The sequence below is a fragment of the Protopterus annectens genome, chromosome 7.part0, assembly GCF_019279795.1.
Source record: "Protopterus annectens isolate FY-2018-M chromosome 7.part0, PAN1.0, whole genome shotgun sequence".
Lineage (NCBI taxonomy): Eukaryota > Metazoa > Chordata > Ceratodontiformes > Protopteridae > Protopterus > Protopterus annectens.
The window spans coordinates 1,273,783,566-1,273,809,731 of record NC_056739.1 but is presented as its reverse complement, the minus strand read 5'-3'; the positions used below and the strand labels follow the sequence as shown (position 1 = coordinate 1,273,809,731).

Sequence of the window (26,166 nt, the reverse complement as noted above, 5' to 3'; positions counted from 1 at the left end):
ACATGACTGACACTGTAGGCAAAACGGAAAAGAAATCTGCAATATTTTCAGCTGATGTGAATAAATACATCCCGGGTATACCATATGCTGTGAAACAGGTGATCCCTTTAAAAAGCTGACACGTGACCAAATGTCAGGAGAATTTTGCTGAAAAAAAGGCAAAAACTCATGGAGAGCAAATGTTAGCTTATTATTCAATAACCATGTTTGTAATGCGTCTGCATAATCTAACCATGCATAAATTAGTATGTGTAATACAACTCTAATTTGCATAATAATAGCAAGTTAATAGATGCTTAAAAAGCATAGGCCAACACCATGGTGAAAACAGACTTGCCCCAAGGCTCTTTGGCCTACACATGACAAAAATCACAGGGTAGAATATTTGACTGAGGGATAATATCTACACACTTTTCCTTTAAATTTCCTGTATTCTTTGCCCTGTAAGTAATAAATCTAATATTAATACAAAACTGCCTAAACATAAAGACAGTTGTGGTTGTTTTACCTAAGAAAATGCTAAAAATCTAGCATTTTAATATTCCGTGTCTTTAATCTCTTAGGTTACTAAAAATATTTTGTCAATGTGCAGATTTCTATTCTTCATACTCCATGGCTGGCTGTTTATAAAATAACATACCTCTATTATGCTGCTTAGGAATAATCAGTAGGATGAAATCAGGCACCATTAATAAGCAGAAAGTAAAACTTACACCGATTACAACATGAGGTTGCCACATAAACTTACTACTCAGTATGAACACCAAAATACCCATGCAGTAAAATACAAAGTAATCATCCCCCCCTATATGAACACAATGACACAATCATATGATTTACAGCCGAGGATATTTCAATACCAACAAGATATAAAGGCACAGACAACACTGCAACAAACTTCAGTTAACAAAATAGAAATATGGCAATCACTAAAATGCTTAAAGGTTGTGTTTTTTTCCATTTAACAAGGACAGTTTATTTGTATGTATCGCAAATGTTCACAGTTGCTCCCTGTGCCTTCATACATAGGAATAAATGTCATGGTGGCAAAAGGCAGTAATGAACAATCTTACCTGAGGATATGGAAACCTCCCAAGAGCAAGCTGTGGAAGGAAATAATATTTGTCTAGTTATAGATCTGCATGTGGGGCACATTTCTACAGAAAGAGACAAGAGCCTGAATGCTGCTTCTACAACTAAGTCAAGTGAATCATAAATGAAATATTTACAGTAAATCATGCATCAGAGTTGCAGCTAACACCACCATATATGCAAAAATGACACCTGCTTAGCTCGATGTCACAGCCCCCTTCACAAAATAATAGGAAATACTTACCATGACAAACAGTTAAGCAATATTTCAGTAAAAAAATGATAAAAGGCATGCATATCATATGCAGCAGTGCATTTCTACATTCAGAATTTTCCCTTGTATTACCTTAAAGTAAAAAAAGAATGTGTGTTGTCTTACAGATCTTCAAAATTGATACAGTCTTGTAATTGGTCTTCCTAGCCTCTGCTTTGGTAGCTCGAACAATGACATGAAGTGATCACATTATTAAGGATGCAGAAACATACTCAAGATCCTTATAGACATTACCTGAAATTTAATATCCAGCTGAGATACCACATCAGAGAAAGGATTCAGAAAAAAATCTAAAGGAGCACAATTAAACATCAGCAAGCCTACCATTATAAAAAAAGACACATAAATGAAATTAATATATGGGCCTTGGAAAGAAGTTAGTAAACAAACATGGTAGTGAGCGATATATGCCTCACAGGAATGAAAAGGCTAAAGTTAGTACTAACAACAAATGCTTGTTTCAAATGCACAGTCAGCACATCCATTCATCTAGTAGTTGAGGTAGTCGGAGGGAAAAAAGCACTCATGAATAACTACAATACCTCATACTGAGAAGAAAACACACATATTTATTACACACATTTCATTCACTTTTTCCTTCATGTAAAAAAAAAATATATATATATATATATATATATATATATATATATATATATATATATATATAGATAGATATATATAGATAGATAGATAGATCTAGGACTACTGCTCGAAATCACGTTTACTCGAAACGTAAACGGCCGAGCACACTTTCGCAAAAATGCACTATCGCGAAAGAGAAACAAAAACTAAATAAAATAACAGTCATCATGTTTATATGCAGGGGGGTGCCCCCCAAACCCCCTACTTTTATATTCTCACTCCGAGATCGCACTACAGTGGGGAAAAGGGAATATTCCCTATCCCCACTGTACCATGATCTAAGCAACAGCCCCCATTGCTCAGTTGCCGTTTTTTTTTTTACTTCTCTTTCGCGAAAGTGCATTTTCAGTAGAAATGCTTACCTTTCGGGTAAACGTGATTTTGAGCAACAGTATGGATCCTATATATATATATATATATATATATATATATATATATATATATATATATATATATATATAGACAGATGGATAGATACAAACGTACCCACTATCTATATCTATATATAGGTAGGTCTCTTTGATTATTGTTACTATTCAATTTACTTGTGGCTATAATGTTAAATAACTTGTTTTTCATAATTATATAATCTATTGCTTACAGTATGTTCTGCAAGTCTTTGCCTACATGGCTTGGGTCATGGCTGAAAGTGGTCCATGGACAATTCCACCTACCTAGTTAACAAAAAAAAAAAATATATATATATATATATATATATATATGCACACACACACATATATAAATATATATATATATATATATATATATATATATATATATATATATATATATACACACACACACACACACACACATATATATATATATATATATATATATATAAAATATAAATACACACACACACAAACACATACATATATGTATATACACATATTCACATACACAACTGCATGAGGTCACTTCACTGATGGACCAAGGTGTCAACATCAGCTCATTCCTTGCCCATTTGGTGTCTTCAGGATGAGCACTGCACAGCAGGTTTCTGTCCATTATATTTTGTGTCCTGGGGATGGTTTGACTTTTTCCCAGAACAAGCATGCAATGAGACTCATTATTCTAGCTTACATTTCTATATAGGTCTAAGCCTACATAAAGGAAGTATTACTCCCATTTTTTCACCTAGTCAGCCTCTGCTGCCACTCAGTGAAGAAAGTGCTGCAGGGCTAGAGGTATCCTGCTCCCTCAGTGAAAGAGAGACACCTATTACCTCTGAGGTACTACATCTTCTTTGTTTGTCCTCAGGCTCTCTGGCTTCCTGTCAAACACAGATCACCAGTGGTGTTGGCAGATGCCTCATCCTTCAACATCCTGCCAGTACATCAGTTTTAACTTCAAAGTTACATGCATACAGTTGATGGAAAAGGAAAACTTTTCATCCTGTCTTTTCTGTTTACTTGCAAAAAGGAAACGTACAAGATTTATGTAAATGCAACACCAATTGTGTATGTATTTTATTTAACTGCTTAGTAACAAGATCATGAAGTAGTCTGGGATATTTTGTGTTGATCACATTTATTTATTTATTTATTTTGCTCACCTATAAAAATAAAACACTAAAATGTGTCTATGAAAGAAATAATTCTCATTCTATACTTGCTATACAGTAATACGAAACTTCCAAATAACATCATATCATACTTTAAAAGGACACAGCTAGATCCTGCTATCTCAATTGCCTGTTTATAGTCATACAGTGTGATTTATGTTATGTTATCATGCAGCTTTCCTAGTATCCCTTCAGCAACTGCTTTCCAGCAGCAAAGATGCAGGGGGTGGAGTGGGGGTAGGAGCACCACAAGTGACTACTCTGAAAGGCAAACAGCTGCTAATTTGCTTTCTCCCCACATATAAAAACCCTGTAAGCAGGAATCGCCTTGTAAAGGCACAGACAGAATGGATGCCATTTAAAACTACATTGTTTCTACCTTTATTTTCAATTACTCAGTGAATATGAAAAGTCAGTGCAGAATGTGAATATTGTAACCCTAAGTAGATACAACACTCATTATGATGTATGCAAAAAAAAATATTGCAAATGTTTAACTTTATATACCTTCATCCCTTCAGTATGCATAACCCATATTAGGCTAATGCATTGTAGCTATAGTATACACTGCTCTGACAAGTGTAACTAACTAGTGAATTTTGTGTTATGTTAGGCTATGGAAATGTGCTACAGCCATCCGTTCAGCCCGTTAGTAATTACTACAAGACATGCAGGTAAAGGACCAATTCATTTACTGTCAAGTACCTCCTAACTATGCTACTTTTACATTTCTGTGGTGTAAGCCAAACAATGCTTTATGTTGTACTATACTCAAACAAGACTCTGCCTGATGCTTGTTCCACAGTAACCTCAGGTTGGATGACTTTGCTGCTCTGATAGAATGATGCCATATGATTCTTGATTTCACCCTGCACCTTTATGTGCAAGAAAACTGGACAATGCCAAAAATAATGGAGGGACGGATGAAGACTCAAAAATCAGGGACAGACTTTAATTATTGTTCTTATAAGTTTAGAAAGTTGACACAACAAGAGGTCCTGGTCAAAGCGAAGCCCAAAGCACAAAATAATATTCCTTAACGCAAATTTATTGTGGAAAGACAACAAGCGTTTTCGCTACTCCAAAAGAGAGAAGCTTCATCAGAGAAGTACAAAAAGGGTGCCAAAACCTTTTTGAACCAGTAAGCTGATCGTAAGACCCGTCCAGATTGCCAAAACCTTTTTGAACCAGTAAGCTGATCGTAAGACCCGTCTGGACGGGTCTTACGATCAGCTTACTGGTTCAAAAAGGTTTTGGCGCCCTTTTTGTACTTCTCTGATGAAGTTTCTCTCTTTTGGAGTAGCGAAAACGCTTGTTGTCTTTCCACAATAAATTTGCGTTAAGGAATATTATTTTGTGCTTTGGGCTTCGCTTTGACCAGGACCTCTTGTTGTGTCAGTTTGCTCGTTCGTTTCTAGGTGTTCAAAAGTTTAGAAAGTTGCTAGAATAACATCTATTGTCTTAACATGCATTTTCTGAAGGCTATGAAGCATGAAACTCAAAAGTATGTCACTATTTAGTGACTTTAATCTTCAGTGATTTGCTAGAAAACCACAAATTTTATGTGGAATACTCAAAAATATGAAGGAAAATTTGGATATGCTCCAAAAATCTGAACAGTTAAAAGCCATTCTTCACAGTAAACTTTAGAAGCAGGAGAGTATTCAAAACTACAAGGGCAAGTGAATGGTCTTCTAAAATGAAATGCAAAAACTGTGTTGCTCAAATGATGTTCCAAGCTTGAATAAGTACCTTTAATATGGGATACTTCATGCAAAATGCTGAATTTGAACAGCCAACAGTGACTTTTTTTAAACATCACACATCTACTATATTTTATTGCTCAGATGCAGTCTGGACTAATTAAATATCTATATGATTTCATTCATTTTAATTAAATGATTTCTAATCAATTCAAGGAAAGTCTACCACAAAACATCAAACCTCAATTCAGCAAAATTCCATTGTAGGCTTTATCATGGATCTTGCAAGGGGCAAGTCCATGTACTTTGCTCCTTCTCAGTCAATAAACTATCATACAATGCTCTGTGGTTGATATTCTGTGAATCGATTAAAAAGCACTCCACAAAGGAGGAATGTAAACACATACACACGTGTGTGGTTGTGTATGTACATAAACATGCACACATATGAAAGCAACAATAATCTGACAGGGTGGACATTATAATAGATTAACAGACTACATAGAGGTGTCCTAAGACTATGCTGGAGGGCCTCCCTACTTCTGGAGTGTAATTTTCCTATAATACCGACCTTGGAGGGGATTATTGCATTTAAAAAGGATCTCTTTGTTTATATTATATCAGTTGACCATGTGTTGTTGGTGTGAGTGCGCCTTTTGCATGATTTTGTTTGTTTTGATGAAAAAAGTCTATTTTATGTACCACAGTTTTATATTGTTATGGTAATAATTACATTTTTCTAAACATTTTATTAAATATACAGTAGATGAAACTAGAAAAAAAAGTCCACAACTGTAAATAATAAAAGATCTGTATATTTTTAAAACAAAAATAATAATGGGAAACAAATTATTGTATTGACAGAACTTTGCAACATGTTTACTGATTTGTAAACAGAGGTAAAAAATGCTGATCCACATTGACCTTTTTCAGGCTCAGACAGAAGCACTGCTTGGCTAAAGTAGCTTGCTCAAAATTGCACATTAAGCAGACAGAAGATGAGGGAATCGCACCCTGCACTACAAACAACAGCTCTAAAACAGCTGACAGCAACAATCCTCCGTGTTCACTGCCATACAAATGTTATTACTACTTTTTTTAGGTATACACTTGTAGAGAATTGGATGCATGTAATTTAGCATATATATTTCATAATTTTTTTAGCTATTTTTTTTTTTTTTTTTTGCTTTTTAATGTTTTACTTCATTCACATTTAGTTATTTTCTGCATTTGCTGATTTCATGTCTTTGAAGCCAAAATTACACTTCCAGTTTCTAGAAGAGGCTTTTTTTAATTTTGAATGATTTTTATTGCTTCTGGTCATGTAGTTTACTTAAATTTGAGTTTAACGGTTTTATTACTGCAACGCATTTAAACTTGTGTTAGAATCCTTATTTCTTTCTTCTTTGATTTCATGCTGTTGTATCCTTAATGCAGATTTAGTGTAATAGATCTGGGAATGTACAGTGGATATAAAAAGTTTACACACCACTGTTAAAATGCCAGGGTTTTGTGATAGAAAAAAATGAGACCACAATAAATAATTTCAAAACTTTCCCCACCTTTAATGTGACCTACAACAAGTACAATTCAATTGAAAAACAAACAAATCTGTTAGGGGAAAAATATAAAAAATAAAAAAACATACAATAAGGTGGTTGCATAAGTGTACACACCCTTAAACTAACAATTTTTTGAAGCACCTTTTGATTTCATTACAGCATTCAGTCTTCTTGGGTACATATCTGCCATCAATTACAGACTCGGATTAAGCCCAAATAAAGTTCAGCTGTCCTAGTAGGATTTTCCTGACATGTACTCAGTTGCCTGCTACAGCAAAAGCCATGGTTTGCAGAGAGCTTACAAAGCATCAAAGGGATCTCATTGTTGAAAGGTATCAGACAGGAGAAGGGTACAAAAACATTTCCAAGCACTGGATACACCATGGAACACAGTGAAGACAGTCATCAAAAAGTGGAAAAAATATGGGACAACAGTGACGTTGCAAAGAACTGGACATCCCTCCAAAACTGATGATAAGGCAAGACAAAAACTGGGCAGGGAGGTTGCCAAGAGACCTGCAGCAACACTGAAGGAGCTGCAGGAATTTCTGGCAAGTAATGGTTGTGTACTACATGTGACAACAATCTCCCGTATTCTCCATATGTCTGGGCTATGGGTAGGGTTTCAAGACGGAAGCCTTTTCTTACACAAAAAAAAAACATCCAGGCCTGGCTAAAATTTGCAAAACAATACATCAAGTCTCCCAAAAGCATGTGGGAAAATGTGTTATGGTCTGATGAGACCAAGGTTGAACATTCTGGCCATAATTCCAAAAGGTATATTTGGAGCAAAAACAACACTTCGCATCACCAAAAGAAAACCATCCCCATGGTGAAGCATGGTGGTGGCAGTATCATGCTTTGGGTTTGCTTTAATTCAGCTGGAACTGAGGCTTTAGTCAAGGTGGAGGAAATTATGAACAGTTCCAAATACCAGTCACTTTTGGCCCAAAACCTTCAGGCGTCTGCTAGAAAGCTGAAGATGAAGAGGAATTTCACCTTTCAACACGACAATGACCCCAAACATACATCCAAATCAACAAAAGAATGAAAGTTAAAATTAAAGTTTTGGAATGGCCCATCCAGAGCCCAGACCTAAATCCAATAGAAAATCTGTGGGGTGACCTGAAGAGGGCTGTGCACAAGAGATGCCCTCACAATCTGACAGATTTGGAGTGCTTTTTCAAGGAAGAGTGGGCAAATATTGCCAAGTCAAGATGTGCCATGTTGACAGACTCCTACCCAAGAAGTCTGAATTCTGTAATTAAATCAAAAGGTGCTTCAACAAAGTATTAGTTTAATGGTGTGCACAGTTATGCAACCACTTTATTGTACGTTTTTTTATTTTTTATATTTTCCCCTAACACATTTGTTTATTTTTCACCTGAATTGTACAAGTTATAGGTCACATTAAAGGTGGGAAAAGTTTTGAAATGATTTATTGTGGTCTCATTTTTTATATCACAAAAACTTGGCATTTTAACAGGGGTGTGGAAACTTTTTATATCCACTGTATGTGTTTCTGGTATTCTGGGGTTGGATTTTCCGATTTGCATTTTGCGGAACATCTTGTTTCATATTCCTCCTGCTAAACGACTTTTTATTGTGGTGGCTGTTCTGTGAAAATTCTTTGTGGATGGCTCAGTGATCTCTTACTGCAATTTGTCTCCTTCTTGGAAGGATTTTTTTTCCTTCATGGGCTTAATGCACAAATAAGTTTTGTTAGTACTTTAGCTTGTGAGGTTTGGAATTCTAGCTTGGTCATTTTATACATATAAATACATTTTACACATTTATATAAATGGATCTATGTAATTTCACTCAATCTTCATTTCACTGGAACTCAAATGGCCAAACCCTTTTCACTGATGACTCATTTTATTGAAAATTCATTTCACAGAAAATCTTCTCCACAAGAAATGCATCCTAAAAACATGATTTTGCAGGGGGGCAAGCCCCCTCCCACATGAACTTACTTAACATATACTAACTCCATGGTTGTACAACTGCAAAGAAAAGAAAAAAAAAAACACCACACACAATGAATCAGTCCAGGAGAGCAAACACAAATATCAACATATCTGGGAGTGGTACATGATGACAATGACCACTGCATTCCTCGGATACTCTGTTAGACTCACTTCCCTAATAACTCTTATGATAAGGAATGGCACCTTCAAGTACTTTCTATACCCTTCTACACTTTTCTCTGAAATGAGTTTTCAGAGTAATGGGTTTGGCCACTTGAGTTCCAATGAAATGAAAATTCAGTGAAATGAGAGGGACCCATATATACAGAAATACACACATATAAATATATATATATGTATATATATATATATATATATATATATATATATATATATATATATGGATCTACTTTCAATGAATGAAAGCACAATCCATCGAACCTAACTTACCTGCTCACTATCCACCGAAATGTCCTTTAAACGAAACAACAAACTGCCGAATTCCTTTCCACTGGACCCCTGCTTAAATATACCAACTCCAGGATCGCACTATATGGGAAGAGGGCACAGTTCACCATGGTGGTCCAGTGGTTCCTTTTCCTGGGAAAGGAATTCAGCAGTTCGTTGTTTTATTTAAAAGATGTTTTGGTGGATGAAAATCAGGTAAGTTTGATTCGATGGCTCGTACTTTCGTTCGCTGAAAGTAGATCCATACATATACATGCACATACAGAAAGACAGACAGACACACACACACCCACACACACACAGTAGAACTTTAAAGCAGCAGACAAACAAGATTTCTTATAAAAAAACAGGAAGTTCTGTACTCACCATAACATTCCATGTGAGTTGTTCATCTCGCCTTCTTTCTTACTGATGGGTTCCGAGCCGATCCTCGGCTCCGACTCGGCCAACTGCAAAAGCTCAAGGTCTTCAACCAGCTCGAGGCCAGCTTCCTATCCCATGATGCACCTTGATCTTCCCTCAGATTGTGTTTGCTGCCAACTGGCTACCTATGACTATTAATATGCCACCCTAACAACTGGATAAGAGACAATACACCATAAATAAAAGAAGTCTCGGACCTCAAGTAGACTGGATGGGGGTTGGAGGGTAGGACGTAAGAATGAAGGTGAGATGAACAACTCACATGGAACGTTATGATGAGTACATAATGTCTTTATGTAAAGTTGTTCTATCTTGTCGTTCATTCCTACTGATGAGTAGTGTCCCAAGCACCATCTTTCTCGGGTGGCTCATGGGAGAATGTTCTTCAGAAGAGTGGAACCAAAGCAAGCCCTGTCCCTGGAGCTCTTGTCCACTGTGTAATGAGTGCTGAAGGTATGAGGCCTTGACCAGGTAGCTGCTGCACAAACAGTATCTAATGGTAACTTAGCAGAGAAGGCTGATGAGGTAGATACAGCTCTAGTATAGTGGGCCTTTATTTTTTGTTGTAATGGAGCATTCACTGAACTGTAAGTGAAAGAAATGCAATCTGATAACCATGTTGACAAGGTGACTTTTGCCACTGGAGCAACTTTGAATATAATATAGTTAGGGTCAACCAGTTCCAACGGAATTTTTGGGTGATTGCAGACACAGGTTGGAAATATACGGGATTGTGTACATTCGTTGGAACTGGTTGACCCTAACTATATTAAACTATAAAACTATATTATATATATAAATTACATTCTAATGTAATTTATTATGTTATTATGTTGAGATGAGAGTTTATAAAATTCTTGGGTAGTGTTTATCCACTGTGTTTTGTATGTGTATTAAAATACTACATAGTATCATATTGTATTATATGAAAAGACTGTTTGGTGACCGAGAAGCAAGGTGGTTCTTTAAGAAGTGGTACCAATTATTCAATTTGGATTGCCAGCCCATTTTTGGTACATATAAGGAGAAAGGTTTAAATTGTTAATTGATTCTGAAGAAGTCTCCGAATGGAGACGAAAGCGCTCAATCAGTGGATGTATTAATTGTTTTTCATATTTTTATATGGTGGATTTATCTGGTGGACTATTAAATTTGTTTTTTATTTCATCAAAGTATTCATTCTGTGGTTGTTTGCAATAACATTGGAATCAAGAAGACAGCCTTCATTGTTTCCAGAGCTGCATTGTTTTTAGTTTCGTTTACATCCTTGAGCATTTGGTTACATCTGAAAAACACTGAGTAACACACACCTATGAAACATATTAAATTTCAGCCTTTTCAGTCGACTTTCCCTCATGGCGACCAAAAACTGTGCTCTCCATCACTGTACACTTTATTATTTAACATAAAGATTATTACAGACTTTATATTTTTACACCAAAGTGACAATGACAATATCTGGTCTTTTCCTTTAAAAGTCTAAAGTAGCAGCAGCGTGCATGTAGGCTGATTCACCCAGGTATCTGAGTCAGGAACATTCTATACTCTATCTTTAACTGGCTCTTATTCAGTCCAGTGCACCCAGCCAGTCTCTTGGGCACACACGCACACAGTGTTACCCTTCTTTTCTGGCATGCCAATAATTCATGTATTGTTTCATTTTGGCTCTGTCTTCAAAGACAACCAGATTTTCTTTAAATAATTCTAACTCTCACAACTCAAAGGCATACTGCTCTTTCAATTTATTTACTGTCTCCTCAGTGGCAGCCACCCAGGTCTACTTTACATGGTCGACTTTTCACACAGTCGACTTTCATAAGGCCGAGACCCCATGATCGACTTTTGGAAAGCCGACCATGTAAAATAAACACAATGAACACTTACCTTAAAACTGTTAACAGGGGGACAAAGCCCCTCTGCACCCCCCCATAACTTAAATATACCAACTCTGAGATCGCACTGCAGTGCGGAAGAGGGAAATTTTCCCATTCCGCATTGTACAGAGATAGTGGTTCCCCATGGTCAGCTTTTCAAAAGTCGATCATATTGTCTCGGCCATATGGAAGTCGACTTTGTGAAAAGTCGACCATGTAAAGTGGAACCAGCCACCCATATACGAGTTCACTGATTCCACCATCTCAGTATATCTTTCATTAGCCACTGAAATACACCTAGCCAATTTAGCAGTTGCCTTCTATACTCAACTTTCAACTGCTAATATGTTTGACAAGATTCTGTAACTATTCTATTCGTAATGCATCACAAAAACCTTCTGTGGCACCACCATAATACTATCCACAACATTTTTTTGCAGGCATTTCTAACAACACTACTGATGTCCCTAAACTGACTTCTTTTTTGGCTTTGTCTCACAAATAGCCATCAGAAGTCATTATTCCTTATTCCTTGAGTTATATTACTGAAGTGCAGTCAGCTTCAAAACTTATTTTACTTGAAACCTAACTTGCAAAGAGAATGACGAGAGATGTGCCTAACAGCTACAGCACCATCACCATGTCCTCCGATTCTGATTTTAAGCATCAAGCCAGCTATTTCCTTAAATAAAATACACTACAAGATGTTTTATATCCTTTGTTTCATTTTTCAGATGATGGCTGGCTAAGTGTTTATATAAAATGAACAGATTCTCTTTGTAAAAGAGCATGATGCTTTACACTGCTTTTCCTAAATGAAGTGAAATGACTTACCCACGAAATCTTGCTTGATGCTCACTTATCTTACTGACTGTTTTAAAACAGGGTGCCTTTTGTGTGCATAAAGGTTGACCTGGTAAACTTACTTCAATTTATTTCAATAAGATAGATAAACTGCACATGAAACTCTGATAATGCCCAGCTGTCTAGGATTAGGCCTCAATGAAAAAAATGTTGGGTTACTTATTCTTCTTATGCCAACAGATTGGTCAATAAAAATGTTCTCATCATATCAGTTCATCTGTGAGGAGGCCTTCGGCATTGGATAACCACTAGCATTTCCACTACCTCTTCTGATAAGGCCAGCTTGGCACAACTCAGAATTTTCTTTAAGCCCTTGCTTAAGGGGCTTATGTACCTACAGCCAGTGCAAATCATGGTGTCATATACCCAAACAGAAGGCTTTATCAAGAACTTGCCAAATCAGGCTCATATCTTAATCATTTTAAACCTCATAGTGGTCCAGGTCAAGTTGAGCCACTTTAGCCATATCTATGCTGGTTTACATTGTAAGCACAAAGTCCCTTTTGTTTGTTCCCTCCCATCCCAAATTCAAGTGTTACAGTCTCTTATCGTCACTCTTAGGAATACATAATTATATATATATATATATATATATATATATATATATATATATATATCCCTCTAAATTTGACGGTCCCAGTCTCCTGCTCTGCTGGGAGCATCATCCTTTCCCAGCTTACCAAAGGTTGCTTACCTTCCCAGGTAAACCTTTTTGTCTGTTTAGTTATCCTTTCCCAAATCATCTTCTCAGGTTACCTTAAATATGCCTGACCTGTATATAATATTAGGAGGACAAGGAACATCTTGATCACTTGCACTTTATCTAGGTCCACGAATAACATATTCTCTGCCTTCTTCACATATAACTCAAATCATATCCCTAAATATGTCATACTCTGATAACCCCACAAAAATTGGTACTCTTGTACTAACTGGTTTGTCGGGGGATAGTTTTAAATTGAGCTTATAATCTGCTATTCACTCATATCTAAGCAACAGTTCAAACCACTTTGGTAAGTCCTCCTCAGGATTTGACATATTCATTATGACATCAGCGGTAAACACAGCCATTTTGTGGCAAGTACCATATCACTCATATCTTTTTATTTTATATGCTAGGGACTTTATATACATAGCAAACAACAACAGGGACAATGGACAGCCCTGTTGAGTCCCTCTGCTTAACCTTCCTGCCACCTTTATATATGCCTTTGCCACCTGATACATATTCATTAGTTTTATCCATTCCTCTGGTATGCCTATTCTCTCCATCATATTGACCATGAACTGCCAACTTACTCTAGCAAATGCCTTCTCTATGTCCAATCGAATCAACAGCAATCTATTTTTGTTTTGAGCCATGTGTTTTTGGATCATCATTGTTTTAATTACGTTGTCAGAATTTTGTCTGCCCTCAACAAATCCACACTGGTCTAATTCTATTAATTTAGGCATCCCCTTTGCTAATCTTGTGGTGATTATATTCACAAAATATTTATAATCGTGGTTTAAAATTGAGATTGGCCTACAAGAGCCAGGATCCATTGGATCTTTATTTTCTTACAGTATAACCACTATAACTGCTTTTGTCCAAGACTGTGGAACATCACTGCCTCCCATTACCTCACGGAATAAGCTAAAAAAGCAATACACCACCCTCTCCTCTTTCAGTTTCCAAACTCCTCCTAATATTCCACCCTCTCCTCTTTCAGTTTCCAAACTCCCCCTAATATTCCACCTATTTCCAGAGACTTCCCAGATGTCTTCCTATGTATAGCACCTTTTATCTTTTCTTTTGTTATTGCCTCAGTTATGTCTTTGCTGTCTTGCCTGCTTATTTCTGTCATAATCACTCCCTCTAACAATTCTTCTGCTTGACAGCTTACACTGTTTGTCCGCTCTTCCTCTCTATACAATACTTCATAATAGTTCCCCAAGCCCACTAGTATTCCCTTTTCCCTGTGTTGGGGGTCTCAATTTTTCACATTCTACCTTTTGTTGCCTCAGTCTCTGTGCTAGGAGTTTTGTATTTGTTGGTGTATTATCAAAGAATGAAGCACAACATGTGTAATCACAGCATCAACAATTTAATGATAAAGCTTTCGGATAAAACCCTTCATCAGTATAATGAATTTTACACACAAACTCATTTAAATAATTAAATAAAATAAGCACATGACATCACACAGCCAATTAAAACATTCTAAAAACAATTATCTTAAATACATTTGTCTCTGCTTCAATATAGGTTTTAAAGAGACCATTTTATTTATGCCAGGGGCATGTTCAGCATCCAAACGCAAAATCCAATCATACTCCCAGATTTCCAGCTTATTATTTATATCTCCACCTCGTAGGTCTCTAAAAACTATATCCAAAACCCTAAAAGAAAAATTATGGGCATCACCATTTTCAATAATGTGCTGAACCAAAGCATTTGTGCAAACCTCTCTAGGTATCTCTGACCTATGCTCCACCATTCTGTCCCATAGCCAGCGTGTAGATTTCCCCACATAAAATGCAGGGCAGACCCCCACAAGTAGCCAAATAGACAATATTATCAGCATTGCAAGTGGCATAATGTTGAACAAAATACATCCTACTGGTATTCGGATGTGTAAAACATTGATCCTTATTTATGTGAGCGCAACTAGAACAATTATAACATGGCACGGTCCCTATCTTACTAGATATTATTCTTTGTTGTTGATGAAAATCTTTATAACAAAAGGTGTCTTTAAATTCAAACAATTCTTATATGAAAAGCTAGGAAAGACGCCAATATACTGAGTTAATTCAGGAAGGCTCAACAAAATACACCAGTTTTCTTTTATTATATCTTCTATTCATCTACTAACCCTATTATATGTAGCAACATAGAATACTTTATTAATCTTATCTCGAGCAATACTTTCCGATGGTACAGATGTAAGATAAGGTTTACATCCATTATTTCTATCTGCTAAGGTATCATGATAGAAAGTTTGAACCAGATGTTCATCATAACCCTTCTCAATGAATTCCTTCATTATAACTGAGAGGTCAATAAAGCATTCTCAGTATTAAGTCGAGAAATCCGTGTAAATTGTGCCTTCACAATACTCTTAAAAATAAATTGTGCATGCATACTTTGTCTATTAAGATAATTATTTTTATATGATGGCTTCCTATACACAGTCGAATTTAGTTCACCATCTTTCACAAAAAGTTCAATATCTAAAATGTTTACCCTAGAACTCGAGTAGGTCAACTTAAACTTCAAAAAGCTAGTGGTGGCATTAATATAATTAACAAATTGCATTAATTCCTGCTCATTACCACTCCAAAATAGAAAAGTATCAGTTGAACTATACACATAGTTGTTAAAAATATATTCATCTTCCCATTTTTTTAAAGTTAGATTTGAGCATGTATTACCCATCGCTACACCTGTTAGCAGAGGATAGTAATCATCCTCAAATAAGAAAAAGGTGTTCTCAAGAACTATTTGTAGCAACTCACAAATCGTCTCAGTCTGTCGCCCATCATGGCCACCCACCCACACCAATAAGTCTCTGATAGCAGATATACCATAATCTTGAGGGATTACTGTGAAAAGTGAAACAATGTCAAGTGTTACAAAAAGACAATTACTGACACTATTCGATGAATACCACTCATGTAACTGAGTCAAAAAATCACCAGTGTCCCTAATATAACTCCTAACATTTTTCGAATATTTGCTTAAAAAATTTAGCAAATATAAAGAAACAGAAAATAAAACTGTCTCTTTAAAACCTGTATTGAAGCAGAGACAAATGTGTTCAAGATAATTGTTTTTAGAATGTTTTAATTGGCTGTGTGATGTCATGTGCTTATTTTATTTAATTATTTAAATGAGTTCTTGTGTAAAATTCATTATACTGATGAAGGATTTTATCTGAAAGCTTTATCATTAAATTGTTGATGCTGTGATTACATTCTTGCTGTTTTTTTCAACATGTTATTGCTTTACCATGTTCTGCAGTTATTTTGATTTGTATTATCAAAGAATGACAATGCTAGTGTCATCTGTCGAGCCTCACAGATGAAGTCCAAGTGATTTTTTTTTTTTTACATTTTCTATAGTTTTTCTGAGCTCCTCCATGTAGTTCTTCTCTACCCCTACTTTTTCTCCTCTGGTCCTTCACTTTTTCTAATGCCCTCAAATATTTGCTGTTAATTTTCTCCCATTACTCACCTTCTTCAATACTAACAGGAATGGTAAAGTACAGTTGTGTACACTTACCATAAATGTAGATGTTCGAGTGTATTCACTGTTGCAGTCATCACAGTTGGGTTATCTGCCTGCAGGTAGCCCTCAGTCGGCCCGAATACCAGAGACTTAGTATTTCTGCGTCAGATGTTGTCGCTCCAGGACTGACGTCAGCTCATTAGGGGTATAAAAACAGGGAGCCGATGCCATTACATTAGTTTTTCTTGCCCCAAATGTCAGGAGCCCCCCAAAACAGGGAGCTAATTTATGGTGGGGAAAACACCACCAGTAAAAAGTAAATACCAATACCCCTGAAAGGGGTGAGTAATAGCCATAGAGAGGAGAGAGAGAAACCAGGGGACTGGAGGGAGGGAAACCAGGACTGCAACAGTGAATACACTCGAACATCTACATTTATGGTAAGTGTACACAACTGTACTATGTTCTTCATGTTTCACTGCTGCAGTCATCACACTTGCGTGGATTCCCAAAGCTGAAGCAGGGTGGAGGCAGTCAAGAAGAGTTAGGGCTGGCTAGTATGTCTTGCAGGGCTGCTGTTGCAAAACCTGCCCTGGATTTGGAAAAGATAGGCAGGTGGTAATGTTTGGTGAAGGTGTGTACAGAACTCCAGGTAGCAGCTTCCAGGATGTCCCTGGTAGGGACTACCCTGAGAAATGCTGTAGAGGTAGAAGTTGCCCTAGTGGAATGTGTTCTGACCCCCTGAGGGGTTGGTTTCCCATGGTGCTTGTAGCAGAAATGGATGCAGTGTGCTATCCATTTGGAAACTGTTTGTTTTGAAATGGCCTTGCCCTCTGCCCCTGTTGCAAAGCTGACTACTAACTGGTCAGATTTTCTAAAGGGCTTAGTCTTATCAAAGTAGAATCTGAGCGTCTGTGCAAGTCCAAGGAGTGCAGGATCATTTCCCCTTTATTCTGAGGATTAGGGAAGAAAGTTGGCAAATGGATGGATTGGTTTAGAGCCATGTCTAGGCATAAAGGAAGGGTTAATCCTGAGGGAAACCCTGTTAGCATGGAAAATATTGAAGGGTTCCACAGCCATAAGTGCTTGCAGCTCAGACACTCTTCTAGCTGAAGTGATGGCCAGAAGCAAGGTTGTTTTCCAAGAGAGGAATTTTAACTCTGATGATGCAGCAGGTTAAAAGGGGGGAAGCGTGAGCTTTTCCAGTACAAAGTTAAGGTCCCAAGCAGGGGTGGGTGCTCTGCTAGGCGGCCTTAAGTTGTTTGCCCCTCTCAGGAACTGTCTGATAAGAGGGTGCGAGAACACAGGTGGCTCCGTGTTGTAATGAGCCAAAATGGCTGAGGCATGCATCTTAATGGAGGAGAAGGACAGGCCTCTGTGGAGTAAATTTGCTAAGTAATCCAGGATTAGAGGCAGGGAGGGCAGAGTTGTGTCCTCTCCTTTAGACTGAATACAGGAGCAGTACATTTTCCACTTATCAGCATACGATTTTCTTGTACTGGGTCTTTTGGCTTCAAGAATGATGTCCAGCACCTGTTTGCTTAGGGTTGCTGGGGGGAGCATTCAAGGAATAAGCCAGGCTGCAAGATTTAGGGTTTGCAGTTGTGGATGCAAAATCTGTCCCTCCTGCTGAGAGAGCAGGGTTGGGTTCTGTTGTAGGTGCCAGGCTGCGCAGGAGTGGGTACCAGTGCTGGCGTGGCCAGTCCGGGGCAATCAGAATTGTCCTTGGTCTGTCCTGTCTTGATTAATACTCTTGAGAGAAGGGGCAAAGGGGAAGGCATAGACTGAGAGAGTTACCCACTGAAAAGAAAGGGCATCCACTTTCCAGGCCCTGCTGCGAGGGTTCCTGGTGCAGAATTTGCTGAGCTGGTGGTTGTAGGGGGAGGCAAAGAGATCCACCTCTGGGGTCCCCCATTTCTGAATCAGAAGGTTGAAGCTGCTTGGCTCCAATTGCCACTTGTGTGGGTCTAGGAGATTTCTACTTAAGTCTGCCAGTGAGTTTTGTTTGCCTGGCAGGAATTGAACTTGCAGATGGACCTACATGTCCAAGGCTGTGTTCCACAGGGCCATGGCTAACCTGCAGAGTGGGTACGAGTGGGTTCCCCCCTGCTTGTTGATGTACCACATAACTGTGGGGTTGACTGTTTTTATTAGAAGTTGTCCTGGAAAGAGTAGGGATCTGAAAGCTGTCAGGGCGTTCTGCACAGATAGCATCGCTTTTTTGGTTGATGTGCAGATGAATTTGACTTGGGATCCAGTGGCCCTGAATGCATTTGCCGTCCATGTGTGCTCCCCAGGCATACTCTCATGCGTCTGTGGTTACGGTCTGGGCGGCATGGGGTTGATTCACTTGTGGTTGCATGCTTCTGCCCACCAAAGGAACTCTGTCCTTAGACAGGGTATGATAGGAATGACTGTTTTCAGGTCCTGAGAATGTTGGCACCAAAGACTTTTTAAGTACCATTGGAGTTTCCTCATATGCAGTCTTGCATATGGAATCAACAGTATACATGAGGCCATGAACCTTAGGGCCTGCAGTATTTTTCTTGCAGATAGCTGGGTTCTGGTGGCCATTTGCTTGAAGTAGGCTGTCAGATAGGCTTGTTTGTTTGAAGTGAGGAATGCCATCTGGGATGTTGTGTCCAAGCTTGCTCCCAGGAATACAATCTTTTGACTGGGTACCGGTTTTGATTTATTTTCATTGATGATCTACCCCAAGGAAGTGAGAAGGTTTTTCACAAATGTCAGGTGCTGCAACAGCAATTCCTGACTGTCTGCCTGAATCAGGCAGTCGTCCAAGTATGGGTAAATTTGGATATTTCTCTGCCTGCAGTAAGCAATGGCTGGAGCCAGGCATTTTGAGAATACACTGAGTGCAGTGGATAAGCCACAGGGAAGTGCAGAGAACTGATAATGCATAAATCCAGCCCTGAAACGTAGATACTTCCTGCATGACTCCCTTATAGGGATCTGCAGATAAGGCTTCTTTTAAGTCTAGGGTGACTAACCAGGCACCCTTGGCTAGCAGAGGTAGAAGCTGTTGCAGGGTAAGCATTTTGAATTTTGGTACCACTAGGATGGTGTTGAGAAATGAAAGATCCAGGATTAGGTGCCAAGAGCCCTCTTTTCTGGGTACCAGAAAGAGTCTGGAATATAATCCTTGAACTATCTTGTTCTACTGGAACTGGCTTTGAGTTTCTGCCCACTGGTTTGGAGGAAGGTCTGGAAACCCTCCTGGGGTTGGCAGTGAGTGGAAGTAAACTTTGTACCCCTGGGATACAATGTTGAGGACCCATCGGTCTTGTGTGATGGACATCCAGTTTTTTGCATGAAGGGCAAGTTTTCCTCCTAGGAGCACCAGCAATTAGGACAGAGATGGGGAGTGGAGCAGAGAAGTAACTGTGAGTTTTTTCCATAAGGAGGTGGCTTACCACTCCCTGCTTTGGGGGTGGGGACACTCCATTGCTAAGATCTCTACATACCCTGAGACTGTAGTCTGGGTGGTCTGTTTCCCCTGGGTCTGGCTTGAGATGGCCTGGAGGGGGCTGGAAATGACCAGTGTTAGGAAGGGCAATGCCTACTAAATCTAGGGAGTTGCACTTGTAAGAATTCTTTAACAGTCTGCATAGACTTAGCTTTTTCTTCCATCTTTTTAAGAACCTCTTCTGCTTTGGTGCCAAACAAACTGTCCTTGTTCAAAGAAGCGTCTAGTAACTTTGATTTGACATGGTCTGGCAAAGTATGCTGCTTGAGCCAAGCATGTCTTCTCAGTACAGAACCAGTGACTGCTGCCCGGCAAGATGCTTCTAGGGTGTCAAAGCCACACTGCAAAGTATGCTTGCTGACTTGGCTTGCAGAGTGCATAAAGCTCCTGCAATTCTTAATTTTCTGCACAGTCTGTAAAGGTAGCCACTTTTTGTTTAGTAAGTTCCATAATATGTTGCTGGTACTTCAGCATGTGAAACTGACAATTCAATGCCCTAACAGCAAGAGCTGCAGAGGTATATAACTTCTTACCCCATCTGTCAAATCCCTGTCTGAAGGGGTTGAATTCTTGGCTGTAGTTGCCTTGATACCTTTAGGCCCTGGGAAATGATCTCTGGGTCAGCAGTAGGATTCTTGAAAATAAATTTCTGCGTGTCAGGTACTCTGTAGTACCCGTCTGGTTTCCTAGGGGGAGGATCAAAGTATCAGGAGTAAGACTGGATTCCATAAAAACATCATCAACAACTTCCAGGACAGGGGATATTGCTAAAGGCCTGTGCTGTGGCAAATCTAGGAATTCTCTGAGTCTCTTTTTGGACTGAGGACAGTCTTGGCATTCCCAGTGAAAAGTATGTAAAGTTTCACCAAAAGAAAAATCCTCTGGAGGGGAGGCAGGGGCTGTGAAAGCGCCTCACTGAGTACCAGCGAACTGGCAACTAGCTTAACGGAAGCGTCGCCGGCAGCTTTGGACCTATGAGGTCTGTCTCTGTCTTTATTCTTATGTTTTTTTTGGAATATTGGTAGTTAGTTGGCTTACCAAAGCCATTTTGGAATATGGAGATTTAGCGACAATGAGAACCCAAAGACGAATGGTTCGGGCGTTGAACAAGGCACAAAAACGACAGTGAGGTACGTTGTGGTCTGGGCCTAAACAAGTGACGCAGTAAGAATGAAAATCTCTGTGTGGTATTTGCTTTCCACAGGCAAGACAATTGTTAACTTTTTCTGACATTGGTTAGAGCAAGGAAAAAGGATCCCCAATAGGGTACTTAGCTTTAGAAGGTTTCAGGATTATTCAATTTGTAAACGAAAATTCAGGTAGCGGCCGACCAGCACTTGCGAACTGCTTCTGCTTCGGGCTCCTCAGTAAGAAAGACTGATGTAATGGTGTCAGCTGCCTGTTTTTACACCCCTGATGACCTGACGTCAGTCCTGGAGCGACAGCATCCGACGCAGAAATACTAAGTCTCTGGTATTCGGGCCACCTGAGGGATACCTGCAGGCAGACAACCCAAGTGTGATAACTGCAACAGTGAAACACGAAGAACATGCCTCCCTTTACCACTATCTCCTTTTTTTACCATATCTTCCAACCTTTCCCTCATCTCCCCGAGGAGGTTTTTTAGGGTTTCACTTATTCATGCCTTAGATTCTTTTTTCTTCAGGAAGTATATAGGAAAGCACCAGTGCCAATGTCCCCTAGTTCATTTCATGGGCATTAGGTTTATTACTACTGGGGCATGATCCACTATAGTTACTAGGTATGTGTCCCGTTCCTTTATCTGACTAATGTGCTCTTCTATTATGTATTATCCATCCAGCCCAACCCATGTTTTGTGAGGTGCTGATAAAAGTGTAAATTCCTGCCTCTTGTTCAACTCTGCCAGTATCTTTAATTCCAAATATATTTTTAAGAATTTTGCTAGATATCTGGCTTCTTTTCCTATCCTTTATTCTCTTGCCCCCCCCCCCCCCCCCGACATCTCTGCGGCTGGAGATTAGATTTCAATCACCTCCCAGAATTAACAGCTCTTGTAGTGCCACTATTTTTGATAACCAAACATTTCCAATACACTGCAGAAAATCAACAAACACCAGCACTACTTAGAAATGAAGAATTTATTTAGGCATTTAATCAAAACATCCACAAACACTAAAAATTCAATAAAAAAATCACAAATAATGCTTACGCGCTTTTGTCCTCTCAACAGACATTAACTGACTTCATCAAAGCTAATACTGTACATGCTCATTTGCACTTAAATAACTTTTTTCCCAGTATAAGGGGCAAACTCCCTACACCCCATAAACTTGTGTATATATATATATATATATATATATATATATATATATATATATATTTCACCACTGACATTAACATACCTTGGATAAAAGGGAATATTCCCACTGTGAAATGGCAGCATTGGACTTAATATATTTAAAACTGAATTACTGGCCATTAGATCTGCACATTTTGGTACTTACAAGCATATCGCTCAACTGTCCAGATTTTTATATCATATTTTTGGTGTGTTCCTCATAAAATTTGTTATTTTCTGGCAAAACGAGTGAGTCACTACATAATGACCTACATTTGAGTTTCTAACTTTTTATACTTCAGAAAATGCATGCTAACACAATTCCTGTTATTCTAGCAACTTAAGTTTATAAGAGCAATACTTAAAATCTATCTATATTTTTGGGCCTTTGTTCCCTCTCCCCATTATTTTAAGCTTTGTCTGGACTTGTGCTAAGAGACTGGGAGGTATGAATGCAAGTCCTGAGATTTTAAATCATTACTGATGCATGGTAGAAAATATGTGAACTCTTGTTTCTATTCCAAAAACAATCAGCACAAGCTATTTGTCACTGAAAAGTGTGAGTCGCTCTCCCATCTTGGATAGTGAAGGGAGGGAGATTATGTAGTTTATAATGAAAAGGACTGTACTAAGAATAAAGACATTCATTTCCCTTCTGTGTTTTTTTGCCTGCCCTGGCCTGGCCTCTACCACCGATAAAGGAACATTCTTTTGAAGATTTTCTTCTTTTTAAATTGTTCACCCTGCATCTGTTTCTTATAACAAAGGCACTCTTTAGTTGAAGGATTTCTGTTACATTTAGAAATCTCTGAGTGGAATAACTGCTTCACCATTTGGACAGTTTTGTTAGCTTTTTATATACCTTATGTGAGAAGAACCAAATGAAAGACATTGTCCCAGCTGGATACTAAGAATATGCCTACTGGCATCTTCTGTCAAATGATGGATTCCTACCCAAATGCACGGCTTAATAACTGTGCCATAAACAGTCATCCTGGTACATGCACCAATTGCATCATACCTATATCTCCCCACTACTAAAGTTGTCTGAATCAGTGTGGAAGTCTTTGCTTTAGGAAGACATCCATAAGGGCTTCTGCCATTTTTCTATTTGTTACAGAACTTCGCCAAACACTGCAAAATGTGCATCTGACAGCTGATGACTCTGATGACCAAAGTGGCTGAGGTTTTGTGGAATCCCGAGATTGAGAGTCAGGTTCCAGGAAGGCATTTGGAAAAGCATCCTCATATGCTTAAAATGCATGAGAGAGAACTGTCGGTATGGGTTTATGTATATCCAGCAATTTAAGGTACCTTTTATAAAAATCAAACAGCTCTTTGGGTCCCCATTTGAAATTTTCCCTCATCATAGTGAGGACCACACCAAATGAGACATCTTCTGGAGGGAGAACAGCCCAAATATAGCAACTACTCTTCATCTGTGTAATACCTCAACAAGGAATACAGCTCAGTGGAATATGTGAGTTCCTGGATCCTCTTCATCAAAATTTGAATCAGATGACAGGTCTGGTGAGGGAGCACTTTCATCTGCCAAACAGAAAGGCTGTTACCAGATCTCACACAAGCAGGGAAAAAAATCATACAAAAACAGTCCCAGCAGAAGCACAACATGGTTCCAGTACACCTTGATCTCCTTGCTGACCCCAACCATTATCACAATAAGCCCAGAGAAGGACATCAGGGGTTGGCAGATCCAGAAAACAAAGAGATATACTGGGGACTGTTAATAGTCAGCCGGGAGATGGAAAATAAAGGGAAAAAAATGAAAGTTGTGTGTTTCTGGGATACATATCCAATCTGCAAAAATGTAGGCCGACAGGCAACTCAAAACCTGTTTAAATTCAGAAATTATCACTAGCTGTTCTAGGGCTACTGTCTCCTGCACAAAACAGAAGTAAAGCCTGATGGAGAAGAGCCTTCTGCTGAGACCTGCTTCACATGCTGGCCAATGACGAACAACAGGGAACCTGCAACTGGCTGTGACACAGCAGTGATCTTTGCTGAGACTTGGCAAGATACAAAAAGGGCTACATTGCTTTAGTTTTCCTTGGGGTTTCAAAGGAGAGGGCAGAGAATAATTAGGTCATGGAGCCAGTGGCTTACTAGATGGCACCTCCAGGTAGCTAGAGTTCTCATGTCTCTAGAAAATTGGCAGAATCTGTATGTCTTGCGTACCCTGTCTGCTTCCTTAGATAATGACTTGCTAGGTATTACCATGTTCCTGTTCTACTTAGATTTGTGTTTTAGCCCCACCAAAAGTCATGCCTGCAGACAATGTTAAAGGGATGGATAGCCCTTGGTTTACCATTTGTAGCTTCTGGTGCACCACGAAAGTTTTCAGATCTGTTTTCCCTATTCTCGAAGGTCTGTTTTTTATAATACAAACACTTCTTACAGACTGAAATAGGAAGATCATCAAGACCAAACAATCACTGAGGGTAGAAGTCCTTCAGTGGGATCTATTAACCACAGGTACACTTGTTTGACATATTTTTTTGAGACTGATGTCAGCTTAGGAACAAACTCCAAAAGCACATTCAAAGAAAAAAAAACTAAGACAGAAAAAAAATACAAAGATTAACACTGTACAATTAATAAGACAAAGAAAATTTTCCCCAAAGGGTACTTTATCTCTTTGGAGGTCACCTGTAAAAGACCAGTGGAATTACTATTGAATGCTATGATGCAACAAAAGAGAAATAAAGAGGGTGGGGGTTGATATCTCTCATTTCTTCTCAGTACCATACCAATGTCTCTGGTGTGGGGAACAGACTAGTTCACCCTGGGTACATCCAAAGCTCCAGACGTCTGATCAAATGGGCAGATATCCCCTTGCAAATAATTCCCATATATGATGAATACTAATACAGCCACGATCACTGTGAGAGCACTGTCTAATCTTCATTCCCAAAAGTATAGTGGTTTGTTTAAAGTGACTTGTCCATATCCTTACCTTTACTGCTGCTTTATTGTTGTAATGCCTTTTTTGTGGTTTTGCCATAATCACTTCAAGTTTTGCAATATTTTTTCCCCTTTTTCTGTTATTTTTTACTGCAAGATGCTCCACTTCCCTGTAATTATCTGTGGAATGTCCTGTGGCTTTTGATGTCATGTAAAGAAATCCACGAAAGCTGTCAGTTCAGTAAGTGAAAGTGGTTCCTTTTAGTGATAGCAGTGATGTCCATCATAATTTTTATTTGGTAATATCAGTGAGGCTTGGTATAACTTCTGATGTTGGAGTTCTAAATTTTTACAAGAATGACCCTTGCTTAATTTCATCAGGAAGTTGAGATGACAAAGATGTTGATGAGGTTGTGTGGTCTTCTCCATATTGTAGAGAAAGGCATTTCAGAAATCATGAGTAGTATGGGTTTTACTGGGATATAATAAATGTATTTATATTAACTGGTGACTACATTAGTTTCATTTTGTGGTGTGACATACTGTCTTCATTGTTGGTCCACAGTGGTGCATTGTTGTTTATGCTAATGTTTTGAGTGGTGGCAGCAGTATGTATATGGGTAAAATATTTTTGCTTCTTACGTAGGCAAGGACGTTAGTGAACAGTATGGATCTGTTTGAAAAATTAGATATGAATATGAAATTAAGAATGAACTCTGTAATGATACTCATGGGAGCTGTGCCTCACACACTGTTACACAAATGTACGCACATGTACCTAAACACAC

The 26,166-nt window shown here is 38.5% G+C and overlaps 1 protein-coding gene across 2 annotated transcripts in view; it reads right to left on the bottom strand.

Moving 5' to 3' along the window:
• MAP2K5 (mitogen-activated protein kinase kinase 5) overlaps positions 1–26,166 on the bottom strand; it is a 3,489,187-nt gene that overhangs the window by 848,917 nt on the left and 2,614,104 nt on the right. For both annotated transcript variants that reach the window (XM_044077884.1, XM_044077885.1), the window contains one exon: positions 1,074–1,103. In XM_044077884.1, the coding sequence (XP_043933819.1) occupies positions 1,074–1,103 (30 nt within the window). The remainder of the gene's footprint in view (positions 1–1,073; positions 1,104–26,166) is intronic.